General features: G+C 38.7%; 1 protein-coding gene across 1 annotated transcript; it reads right to left on the bottom strand.

Moving 5' to 3' along the window:
- Positions 1 to 4,843: 4,843 nt before the first annotated feature.
- On the bottom strand, positions 4,844 to 9,138 carry LOC128556533 (flavin-containing monooxygenase 5-like). Its single transcript, XM_053541971.1, is given in 3 exon segments — positions 4,844 to 6,835; positions 6,837 to 7,060; positions 8,815 to 9,138. Coding segments are annotated over 3 exon segments (624 nt in total). The 3' UTR covers positions 4,844 to 6,759.
- Positions 9,139 to 14,157: the final 5,019 nt, after the last annotated feature.

Below are 14,157 nucleotides of genomic sequence, written 5' to 3'. Positions count from 1 at the left end.
CTCTCTTTATGAATTCCTTCAAAAGCACACCATCTGCTACTTTCAGCTGGTCTCACAACAGTAGGTAATGTCTAGAACATGGGCTCATAGTGTCTGTCCGTTCCTTCACAGGTTTTTAACCCTCCTCCTTGGCCTCTAGCACTGGCTTTATGTCTGAATCTCCAAGCTGTCTCGCTCTCAGCTCTGCTGTTGTTTTCCCTGCTCCTACCATTGTCCAGTCTGTGGACTCGCTGCTTGTGCCAGCTCTAGGTTCATCTGTGTTGACCTCCCTCACCTGACTTGAGGCTACTTCTGATTTGCTTTCACAGGATAAAGCTTCGCTGTTTTCCTCACCATTGCTGTCCACGTTGTTTTCCTGTGAGTCCTCACCTTTCCTCCAGTTAAGTACCATAATCTCGGCTCGACGTCTACATTTATTACAGGGACCACACTTCAGCGGTTCACTCATATCAACTTCGCTACAATCGCAATCTCTCGGACTGTCGCACCTAGATAATGCATCGCAGTGAGGCTGCAGTTTACCTGGCCGGTACTCAATTGAGAAGTTGAAAGGTGCCAGGATTTCTATCCAGCGAGCTATTTTCCCATTGGGCTCTTTCAGACTGAAAAGCCAAGTAAGGGCTTGGTGGTCACTCCTCACGGTGAATTTCCGCCCAAGAAGGTACTGTCTGAAATACTGCATGAAGTATACAATTGCAAGAAGCTCGCGCTCGGTCACACAGTAATTGCGTTCGGCTTTGTTGAGCGATCTACTTGCATAAGCTATTACCCTCTCTTGATCAGACTGCACTTGTGAAAGTACACCGCCTATCCCAGTACCTGAAGCGTCTACATCTAAATAGAACTCGCCACCTTCGTTGAGGGGAAATCCCATCACATCTGCATCTGTCAGCTTCTTCTTTAATGTCATAAATGCTTTCTCACACTCCTCAGTCCAAGCAAAACAGGCATCTTTTTTGGTCAACTCAGTAAGCGGTCGTGCAACTTTTGCAAAGTCCTTGATATAGCGCCTATAGTACGAACCAGTGGCTACAAACTGTTTAATTTGCTTTGGTGTTGTTGGCCTTGGCCATTCGGCAATCTTTGCTATGTTTGTGGGGTCCGGTCGTATACCCTCTTCAGACACTACATGCCCCAAGAAAACTACTTCCGTTTGAAGCATATGACACTTGTCTGGTCGTAACTTCATACCAGCCTGTTTTATCCTATCAAGTACCTCGTCAACTCTCTGTATATGTTCCGCAAAGTCTGCTCCAAATACAATTATGTCGTCGATATAGACTAGGCATGTTTGCCACTGCAAACCCTGCAATACTAATTCCATCGTTCTCTGGAACGTGCTGCTGCTATTGCTGAGACCAAATGGCATCCGTTTCATTTCAAAGAGGCCGTATTTACAGGTAAAGGCACTTTTCGGAATATCCTCTTTCTTTAAGGGGATCTGAAAGTATCCACTTGTTAAATCGAACGAGCTGAAAAGGCTCATACCTGCAACAGCGTCTAGACAGTCCTGTACCCTTGGGAGTGGGAATCCATCTGGTTTCACAAGCACATTGACCTTCCTATAATCAACACAGGGCCTAACCGCTCCCGACTTCTTACGAACAAACACAATGGGGCTGGCCCACGGGGAGGTACTTCTGAGGCAAACGCAAGCGGGACGCGTCTCGGTCTTTGCTTAATGGGTGTGGCATCGCCAGTGTCTATTGGGTGTTCAGCTAGGTCTGTGAGTCCGATGTCCCACTCATTCTTTGAAAAGGTATCACTGTACTTATTAAGTAATGTCGCCACAGCGCTTTTCTCGACTTCATTTTTACCGACTGTTGATCTCTCAAATAGATCTCTCAGGTGGTCCGGAACAGTGCTACCCTTGATATTTTTGACACCCTCCCCCACATTCTTAATCTCTTTCCTCTGAGTTCCTATTCGCCTAACCCTACACAAATTCTCATCTTCTCCCTCGTATTCTTGCTCGGCCACGACACTCACGATCTTCACTATTTGTTCAGCCCCTCCTATGTGGGCATTTTGATGTAGTCTCACCTCCATCGGAAATGGGTTAAGTACTCTGACTTTTCAAGTCGGGCCTTTGTTGATGTCAACCAGCGATGATGCCATTACCAACTGATACCTCTGCCTGAAGTTTTCACTGGGTTCTACCAGGTACTCAGCATACTTGTCAAAATCATCGACTTCCTCCCTTTCAACATATACATCAACAAGCGCCTCTGCTCTGCCTGCGATACATACATCATCTGCAACAGTCACTCTCCTTGACCTATTTCTTTTACCAACCTGTAAACAAGGGATCTCAATGCCATCTAATATTAACACCCCCTTGCTTAACAGTAAGTCAGCTGGTCCCTTTTCACTTCCCCTTAATATGTCGAACCCTAAAAGGGCGTCGTCCTCGATATCAGCGACCACAACCTCATGCACCATCTCGTACGACCCTACGGTGATGCTGAATTCTGCTTTGCCTAATTCCGCTATTGGCGAACCATTGGCCCCACGAAGACTTCCACACTTCGCTAACTTTGGTCTCTGGCTCTCTTCTATCTTCCTATATATTCTAGATGACAGCACTGACCTTGCTGCACCTGTATCTGCAGTAAACAACAACTCCACTCCTTCTACTTTACCCTTTACATAAACCCCATCACTGAGTCGCTTTCTCTCTTTAACACCCTCTTCTGCATTATCACTCCGCTTGTCCTCCATGTGGCCACTGAACTCTAATTGGACCGCCTCCCGGCCACTGGGGTAGGTCCCTGGTAGTTTAAAGGCTCGGCTCCTGCATTTTCTCTTGTAGCACCACGATTGCTTGGACCCCTATCTCGCCAATTTCTAGACCCTTTTGATGACCCCTTTTCTGGGCAATCCCGGGCATAGTGACCTACTCCATGGCTACTGTAGCACTCCACCTGCCTCTTAGCCGGTGGCAAAGTTTTCTTTGATTGTACACTCCTATTTGCTTCCTCCAACTTTTCCAACCTTGCTAAGATTTTCGCCAGCACGTCATCTTCCTTACACACCCGGTCTGTCTCCCTGCACGGTTTGTTTTCTTCCGTAGAATTTGCTCGAGATGTTTCTTTATCTGGCACCCTTAAGACATTGGTCATATGTGAGTCTGTACCTTCGTGTGACTGGAATGCTCTCCTCGCAGACCTGTATTTTCTGTCTGTTGCACCACTATTGCGCGTCTGTATGAAGTTGACCACATGATAGACAGCCTCATCTATTGTTTCAGGTTCCTTGTGAAATTCAATTTCAAATCTTATTTCTTCATCCCTAAGTCCATCTAAGAATTTTCTAACCAAGTCCTCCTCCCGGGTCCTCCTGTCACGATACCCATGTGCCTTGTCATATAGCATCTTAAGGTCAGCTGCGTATTCCTCCGCGGTTTCTCCGGACTTCTGATTACGACGACTAAATTTTGCTGCATATGCCCTGCTTGTCTCAATAACCCTAAAACGATTATGCATTTCCCTGACTACTTCCTGGTAGTTTCTTAATGTTGCCTTTGGCAGTTGTCCATATAGAAATTGTGCTGCTTGGCCCTCTATACGTGGCAGAAGTTGGTCAAGTCGGTCGTCATCACTCCATTGATATCTCTCCGCGATTGCTTCAAACCTGGCTATCCACACTGGCCACTCTTCCTTCCCAGTGAAAGCTGGCATCTTAACATTATCTGTTGCACGCGCTCGCGTGCCAGAACCCCTAATGTAATTTCCTTGTTGAAACCTCACTGGTTTGTTTTCATATCTATGCCTGTCCCCATTGTACAAGTTTTCATATCCCCCAGGGATCTGAGGAGCAACTGAATTGTAATTGGCGTTCAATTGATGTGCCCTCGGCAAAGCCCCATCCCCCCGTTCATATGTGTCATTAACGCGGTAGGGAAATAAAGGCTGTTCTCTTGCTGTATATTGAGTATAATTATCATCTGCTTCATTGCATGCAGTACTACGGTCCGCAGCAGACATGACACGCGGCATGATTATTCTTTGGTAGGGCCTGTTTCAGTACCTGAAGTTCTAAGACCACCTCTTTTAAACCCCTGAGATTTCACTAAGATCATTTGATTGGATTCTACTGTCAACAATTTGATTCCCAAAGGAAGTATTGACTGCAGTGTCGACATGATGTGGTAAATTGGTTGGAGTGGGCCTAACATTATCATAAGAAAATCTTGATGAAACTGATAAATTATCATCTGTCTGCAAACTCTGCATACTACATGACCTTGATATGACCACATGATTATCGCCTCTTAGTTCCGGACGCTTAAAGGATATCTCACCATCGCTCCCAGCTGGTGTATAATACTCCATTTTGTTTGCGCTCTATTTGCCCGGAGTATAGGATTCGAATCTCTGGATCCTCGATGATATTAGAGGATCCCACCGCTGCCACCAAAAAGTATGTAGCGAGCTAGTGGCCTTAAGAGTTATAACTGGTAGCGTGAATAAGATTACCTAACCCAACGACACCTCGGTAGCCTGGTATTGTGTCAGTGGATTAGGATATCTGAATCTGAGTATACATGTATTACGTCTGTAGACTGAGTTGAATGTGTCTAAATAGATTGTGAGGAAACTTCGACGACCTGGATCTATGTAGACTATGAGTGGCGTGCAGACAACCCGGTGTGGACTATGATTGTAGCTCTAGCTTTGAAGTTCTGCGTAAACTAAGGCAACAAGTTCACCTTGGTATATGTTGTGTTGGCTCTTTAAAGGACTTACAAGAATTACTCAGATAGAAAGGGTTGGTCTCCACAGGGCATTTGGGAAATGTACTAAACTTTGCATTAATTAATTAAGTGAATACAACAATAGAATTCTAAAGAATAAAATGATTTATTTGTTTATTCCCTAACAAATACTCAATGAGTGACTAGAATACTCGATTCAACAAAGTGAAAAATATCACTACAATAAATAGCACAAATACGGTATCTTATAAGACTTACAATGTCACAAGCTTCGAATAAAATACGCGAAAATGCACGGTCAGGCACTACTAAAAATATCACGTGAAAATACAAGGATCTGTCAACAATCAACAGGACAAGAAATACAGTAGTCTATGATAAAGCAGTTCTCTTATATCTGTAGTGCACGAACCTAGACTTTTAAATTCTCTTTAAAATACTGTGAAAATTCTATCAGTCAGCCTTAAAATGTTTAATACAAATATGTAACAAAATAAATAAACAGTCTGATATTTGAGACAGATTAAAGAATTAATGACCTTAAAAGATTTCTGATTTATTGTGATAAATATGGTAGCCGGCCTTGAACTCTTGGAAATAAACTTAATCTGAATTTCTGATGTCAACTGACAAGAATTTGCCCTTAGATGTTTTGAATTGTGGAGACCCGAAAATCGGGAACAACGGGTATATATACCCAAGACCTGTGCACTAAAACCAAAAGTGGGTACGCCGCAAATTCGTGCGGGTACGCAAAAATGCAACAAATGCACCAAAAACAAATGTGTACAAGACGCCAACGTCATTGGCTAAAATTGTACACAAACAAAATTTGCGCATTGGCAACCAGTATTCAGAGTCGGCAACCATAATTTTACGATAAAATTACACTAAAATAATTAGACTTTAGCTTGATACATTAGACATTATGATAATCTATCGAATCCTTACAGCATAAGTCCTTTTGTAGCTCATCTTTCGTCTATTTGCCTTCAAAACAAAAATGGTGACCTTCTATCGTTACTAAGGAGAAAGTTACCGTGACACCGCTTAATAACAACCCGGAAGTGAATGTAAATTTGTAAATAAAGCAAGATTTCTTCGTAAATACATCTGATAAGCAGTTAAATACACTGAAGGTAGTAAAAGAGTCTTACAGAAATGATCCAAAGATTACAATGCTACCTGGTTCATTATGCAAAAATCGATCTCTAAGTGGACTTCACAAATTCGGATACACACGTCCGGATAAACAATAAACAGATTAAAATACCTGACATAGCATAACTTCTACTCTGAATGGTATCATATACCATACATTAAAATAACAATAAATATCATGTATAGTACAATATCTGGGGCACTACAATATTGTTATTCAATGTCGTTTCATTCATATTCTAAGTCTTACCATTGTTATTCTATATGTCGTTATTCTTATTGTATGTCCGATATTCTTATGTTAAACGTCATTATTGTTATTCTATCTTTCGCTATTCTTATTGTATCTTTGATATTGTTATTCAATGTCGTGTCATTCATATTCTAAGTGTTACCATTGTTATTGTATATGTCGTTATTCTTATTGTATGTTCGATATTATTACGGTAAAAGTCATCATTGTTGTTCAATATCTGACGATTCTATTTACAAAACGTGTCATTCTTATTCTATGTTATTTGATTGTATTTGTATAGCGTCGCTGTGCTATTTATATCGCGGGAAATCGCACATACAATAAGAATATCAAGCTTACAAAAACAATAATGAATACACAACAACAGTAACGTCTTGACTCAGCCAGATTTTATCAAAGGTATCTTTTACTGAGTAACCAATCTGAGAACTTCAAATGGTACGGAAGTACTCGCGTAGACTTATTTTGACCACTACTTATGACAATTATAGTATTAAATATGCATTACTTATACTATTGCAATGCTTAGTACATACAAGAACGTTAAATGTTTATTTCAACCATTGGTATTCAATAACAAGAAATACTATCTAAGTATTTAAATATTCTAAAGGGCAATCTACTTTCAAACCTGAGAAGATATACGACTAAGCTCTGTAGCAACATCCCCACCAGAGTTTCCAATACCAATGATCAACACTCTTGTCCTCGTAACCCTGGTAATCCTTGTAATCGTGTGTGTGAGTCACCTTGCCTTTGAAGGTATCTAACCCGGGGAAGTTGGGTATATTCTTTTCTGCATGATGTCCGGTACAGATAAGAACACCATCAAATATATGTTGTTGTTCTTTGTTCTCGGAGTTCTTTGTTTTAATTTCCCACTTACCATCAGTCTTGAAATTTTCGGTCGGTTTCACAGACAAAACCTGGAAATGTATGACTTTTGCTGGTATTAAAGACAGAAAAACTCTAATCATAGGTCATATAGAGACCTTCTATGTTTTCTCGGTAGAGGAAGTCCCCAGGTGCCCATATCCGGGCATTATGCCATTACTGGTGGGCACCTGGGTAGAACCACTGACGTTCCATAAACCAGCTGGATGGCTTCTTCAAGCAAAATCATTCTTCTCCTACTGTTATTTATCGCATACCTTCGAGACATATTAATTAGTGGCGGACATATGTTCGGATAATCGGTATGACATCCGACATATAATTGATAATTTCGAAAAATCTTAAATTACTTTGTTGTGCTTATTGTCACATTGTCATTTACTATTGAATATTAAAATGTTTGTTACAAATAGATAGTTTTATTGTATCATAATGTTGTTGATGTTATTTAAATGAAAAGATACTGATGTATAGTAGCACTTGTATTATCATACAATGAAAGAAATGATGAAAAAATATTCTTGCGTGCACCATGTGCTGACAAGAAGTCATTTTTCATTGATCGTCTCGAACGTATTACATATAATTAAAGCCATTATATTTCACCGGAGACCGTTCACACAAGATATTTGAATAATTAGTGAAACTAAAATTTCATCTCAAAGTGTTTGGACTTAATTTCACAAAATGTTTGGTAATGTTTACTTTTTTCACTGCCTACGGTTATAGTATGATGTTTGCAGGTACAATAGGCGTATTCCGTGTAAACAAAATCATTAATGACCTTCCTTTCTGTACTGGCAACTTTGTCCCGATCTCCTTCCGCCATTATGATGGATATATCTCACTGAATTCTATTAGCTATTGTCTATAATGTTACCCAATCAGGCGACGTTTTCCATCCAATCATCTCGACCGTCAACTATAGGTTAGAGACCACAAATTGTTTTCCCATAGACTTCCATTATAACATTATGGTGTGTACGGCCTTCCATAAATTGAAACATGTATATCTTATCATTCCACCAAATTATCGGACGAAAAACATATAATAAATAGAGATACTTTATTTCAGTAATTTTCGTGTGAATGAGATGACCCACTGTTTACATCGTTGGCATGGCGGGAGAAAAACTTTTTTCAATACATATAAAATGTAGCAAATTTTGTCAAAATGTATAATAAAATACTGTAAATGCAACAACAAAAATAATTTTGAAAAAAAGAATCACTTCTTGGGTTTGTTTACATGACTGACCAACACACTACTAAAATAAGCCAGTGAAACACAAAATAATTGCGAAGACGCAGTATATTATCATACAAATGTGCAGAGTTTAAAGACAAAATCATTATTTTTTCTCAAATCAAAATTATTTCGTTTTCAGGTAGGGTAGATCTAGTAAAGACGCTTCAGTACACCTCTTAAATACAGATAATCAAGTATTTTAGTTATTGAAAGTTTTGATAGTTTTAAGCTTTAGGAATTCATGTTTCTTTCGAATTATGAAATCATCATTATTTATGATATGCAGTTTATACATAAAATATTGATAACTGTTTTAGTAGGAGTGCATGCTCCCGAGCATGGAACAAAAGAATCTACAAGTACAACGTACATTCATACTTTACATTATCGCTTCACATTTTGATCTGGAATACTTTGGAAATCAGTTTTAAGCACAGCCATGTTAGAATATTTTTGCGTTTAACTTCTAGAGCTCGGATATTAAGAAGCAATACTACTGTAATATAAAATGTTATTTACAATATTCTAATTTCCTACCTCTGTATTGAAGTTTATATGTTTTCGGAGTCCAAACTTATCCGCATACATATGAAAATACCGATCGACACACCTGTTGTGCATATAGACGGGATATTCGTCTGGTATAGGAAAATCACTGTAGCACATCATCTCTTTGGATGTGTTGATCACCGTAGATTTCATAACGCATGCCTGGCCCTCTTCCACCTCTTCTGTGTAGTGCCATAATCCGCTGATATAATTTGTCCTCTCAAAACACACAGGTTCAAGGTGTTCGTCAATGCAACATTTTATAGCAGTTAGGCCACTAGCGCCCGCACCAATAACTGCTATACGTTTCATGTTATTTCTTATAACCTATGATTAATTTACAACTGATTATTGTGAGTGGTATTGTTGAGTTATATACATAGCGAAGGAGAATACTTAAACTGCGATATCAATTTGATAAGCGTATGGTAATGCAGCTATTTATAGGCGATTTACTTCAACCGGTGATATAGAGAAAATGTCCTGAGTGACCTACTTGTTTACCCTGTGATTGCAAATATTGATATGTTAGAAAATAACCGAAAACAAAACATCATCTCTGTCTAATGCATAACATATGTTATATTCCATGTCACAGCGGTGATTTAACTCAAGAAAACGTGTGCAATATGCAACAAGAATAATAAAATATTGGCAATGTATCGGTAAAACTGAATGAAAACATTTTTCTATTCACAGAACCATTATATTCTTCGATGATGTATATTATCAAGTCGACTTCATGCTTTTTAAAAGACATTGGATGACGTCATGCTGTGCATCTCTGCTTGAAAAAGTTCATCATATCGGGCATTAGCTTATACCCCAGTCACACATACGGCGCGGATAGGTACGTCTAGCCACGGATAGAAACGTAGTAATCCGTATAGATCCGTACCTGAGCCGTACGGATTGGTACGGACTGATACGGATTGGTACAGATTACTACTTTAAGGTACGGCTCAGGTACGGATCGATACGGATTACTACGTTTCTTTCCGTAGCTAGACGTAGCTATCCGCGTCGTATGTGTGACTGTGGTATTAAACTATTCAACACTCGTACAGAATTGGTAGAACTAATAAGAACATGTCAAAAATGACGAATTACTGTTCGGTAAAAGGATTAAATTGAAATGAAATATAATTAATTGGCACATTTCCCTAAAAACACTATTTTACACGAAACAATTACACTTTCAACATGATTGCAAATAATTTAAGTTGAATGTAACCATTTATCAAAGGTCCCTTTTCACACTTCCTCTTAGACGAATTAAAAGAAAACATCAACACTAAAATTTCAAAAAATGTGTTACCCGTTATGTAGCACCTCAGATGCGTTACCACCCCCCAGTTACAAAGTTTATCCTTTTTCTATTAAAGGATTATGATTTTTAGCGATTGAGAACATAATATGAAAAACAAGGTCCAATATATTCTGTAAATAAACCGAGGTGCGTTGTACATGAATTATATAAACTGCAAATCAACCATGTAAAGATAACACTGGATAAGGCTATGATATATATATACGTACATATAGCGTACCCCACAAGCTTGTTTGTTTTGTTAGGGTTTAACTTTAAACCGGCACAATTACAGGCCATATGGCAACTTTCCAGCTTTTAACCCCAAGTACCCCTCCGAGCATTATTTCATTACGTGCGGACACCTAGGTAGAACCACCGACCTTCCGTAAACCAGCTGGATGGCATAAGCCAGCTGGATGGCTCCCTCACATGGAGAACTCAACGCCCCGAGCAAGGCTCGAACCCACATCGGTAAGGGGCAAGTGATTCGAAGTCAGCGACCTTAACCACTTTGCCACGGAGGCCTTACAACTCACTGGTGGTTCAACTTTTTTGATATGGATAATAAAGGCATTAATTTTTATACAGTCGTTTACAAAACACGCCAAGCATATCAATAAATAAAATAAAAACATCTTTGAAATAACAGCAGTCCTGTACTTTTCTAAAACAAACGCCGTTAAACATGTAAATCCGAATCACACGTGCAGCAATTCTTACAAAATACTCCACCTTGTTTAGTTCAAGGAATAATTATTTTAAGAAGATTTTACCTGGAAAGTATAGTTAACTTTCTAACCTAAATTAAACATCCGTCACTTATAATTTAACGATATTTTATCTATTTTATCCATTACCGATTCCTCACAATTATACAAACAAACAATACGTATAAACAGAATCAAGGTCTTTCCATAGCTTGACGTCAAACCATGAGTCAGCAAATATTTGATGAAAGATGGGGACTTTTCTAAGTCGTATTTAATTTTAGAATGATGTGTAACTCATATCGGAACCATGCAAAATTCATGAAAACTCTGAAACGGCTTTGGCGGATAAAACAGTAGGATAAAACAGTAAATCGGATCTTACACAATGTACTCATTTTCAGCAGTTTATAAATTTCCACTCGATATGACTTTACTCTTATTAGACATTTGCGAATTAAGTCTACGTGGACTGTGAACACCTAAGACGATCGATTTTTCAAGGGGACCATCTCAACATGATAATTTTAATTTATGTTTGGTAGGAAAACATTCCTATAATGATGGTAAGGTCTGGCTTATTATGTCACCGAACAGGATAAGATTTGGATTTGTCTTTCCGTTCGTCTGTTCACCAGAGAAATGTTCTGTTATACATATCGGAAAAAAAGTATTTGATCTAGCGTCATAACACCTTCCTGAAATGTTCTTTAATATAAGTTGTGCATCTGCGTCAAAGTTGAAACGATGATCGTACGTAATGTATCCGTATTCCATTGTCGTCGTCGTCCGACATGAAAAAATCTAAACTGGGTCAGCTGGGATCAAAATGTAGGTCAGTAGGTAAATCATTGTGAAAACTGTGGAAAACGTAATAGCTTGCGTCTCCATTCCTTTGATGTTATTATAAGCGCGAGGGGGCGTATTTTGGGATACCACAGGTGTTCATATCAAAATGTAGGTCAGTAGGTAAATCATTGTGAAAACTGTGGAAAACGTAATAGCTTGCGTCTCCATTCCTTTGATGTTATTATAAGCGCGAGGGGACGTATTTTGGGATACCACAGGTGTTCATATGGCCGTCTGTCTGTCTGTCTGTCTGTGTGTCCGCCTGTCCATTAGCAATTTCTTGTCGACTCCGCTCTGTAACTCGTGAACCCCTTAAAGGATTTTAAACAAACTTGACAAATGTTCTCCACATCAAGACGACGTGCAGAGCGCCTGTATCAGGTGGCTCGCTTTAAGGTCAAGGTCACACTTAGTTGTCAAGGTCATTTGACTTTGTTTCGTGTCCGCTCTGTAACTCTTGATCTGTTTGAGGGATTTAAAGAAACATTGCACAAATGTCCACCACATCGAGACAAGTCAATGTCACACTTAGGGGTGGGGTCAAAGGTCATATAACTTTGTTTTGAGTGCGATGTGTAACTCTTGAACTGCTTGAAGGATTTTAAAGAAACTTGGCACAAATGTTCACCACATTACGACGACGTGCAGAGTGCATGGCTCGCTTTAAAACGTTTGGCGATATGTGTAGCATAACTTCTCTCTGATGGACAGAAACACGGAACAAGAGCTGTCCGTAAGACAGCGCGCTCGACATTTCTCAGTACTTGACTCTGAATTAGAGCTTTGCCAGTAAATCAATTCCAGGTTAAAACGGGACATAACTCTGTCAAAATTCAAATCGGAGTAATGGGGATTGTTTCTCCACGTGTAGACTTTCATAGTAAAATGTATTTTAAGTTTCAAGTCAAAAGCTTTAATAGTAACAGAGAAATTTGACTTTATCAAACATTTTAACAAAACATTCTAAGTGAAAAGGTGGCATAATTCTGTCAAACTTCAATCAAAGTTACAGAGATTGTTTTTCCTGGTGTAGACTTCGATAGTAAATAACTATTTTAAGTTTCAAGTCAATAGCTTTGATAGTAACAGAGATATTTGACTTTATCAAAAATTTAAACCAAAAATTCTACGTTAAAAAGGGGCATAATTCTATCAAAATTCAAATCAGAGTTATGGGGATTGTTTCTCCTGGTGAAGCCTTTGATGGTAAATAATTATTTTAAGTTTCAATTCAATAGCTTTGATAGTAACAGAGATATTTGACTTTATCAAAAACTTTAACCAAATATTCTAAATTAAAAAGAGGCATAATTCTGTCAAAATTCAAATCAGAGTAATGAAAAATTGTTTTTTTCCTGGTGTAGACTTCAATAGTAAATACCTATTTTAGGTTTCAAGTCAATAGCTTTAATTGATAGTAACAGAGATATTTGACTTTATCAAAAACTTTAACCAGAAATTCTAAGTTAAAAAGGGGCATAATTCTATCAAAATTCAAACCAGAGATATGGGGATTATTTCTCCTGGTGTAGACTTTGATAGTAAATAACTATTATAAGTTTCAAGTCAATAGCTTTGATAGTAACAGAGATATTTGACTTCATCAAAAAAATTAACCAACGGCGACGCCGACGCCGGAGCGAGTGCAATTGCTCTAAATTTTCTTCGAAAAGTCGAGCTAAAAACAGGCACATCCGAATTTATATCACCTACCGCATAGTGATGATATAATAACCCAAACCGTATTGCCGTTATAAACTCAATTTCCTACCGCGCATAATATATTCAAATTATGTTGAGACGGTCCCCTTGAAAAATCTATCGTCTTAGGTGTTCACAGTCCACGTAGACTTAATTCGCAAATGTCTATTATCAGTTTGTACATGGATCGTTAAAACTGTTACGACACTATAACTATTTAGACAGATAAAACACGATGTCATTAAATGGTATCGTCAAATACTTTAAACATTTACCATGTAAATTAGACCGTTCAGTAGTCAGCGTCTCCTCACGCATCGGTAAAGTGGCTAAAGTCATTGCAACAAATTTCGTGCAGAAGTGAAAGGCTAAGGCTTATGATAAAGCATGTTTATGGTCTTCTATGATATCCCGTGTGGGTGACTTGAAAACTGTTAGCAAGTGGAAGATACAGAAAACGCTCAAATTCCGGAATCTTCCAGAATTCCTTTGCGTGCCAGATGTAAAACATTAATACACCGGACGATTAACCCAATGTTACTTATATTACTTCGAGGATTACTACAAACCTCCGATTTCGTAGTCAGGCAGTTTTACCACTGTGCCGGCTCTGTTGTATAGCAACACTTCAGTTTATCATAACTTTATATTGTTCTAAACCCCCTAATTCCAAAGGATCACTTCTTCTAACTTTGATATTTTTAAACTTAATGGGTATGATTTTAAAAGTCAACGAGCTTAACTTGTTGTCTGACTGGAAAC

The sequence above is a fragment of the Mercenaria mercenaria genome, chromosome 4, assembly GCF_021730395.1.
Source record: "Mercenaria mercenaria strain notata chromosome 4, MADL_Memer_1, whole genome shotgun sequence".
NCBI classification, from domain to species: Eukaryota; Metazoa; Mollusca; class Bivalvia; order Venerida; family Veneridae; genus Mercenaria; species Mercenaria mercenaria.
This window is presented reverse-complemented; position numbering and strand designations above follow the sequence as displayed.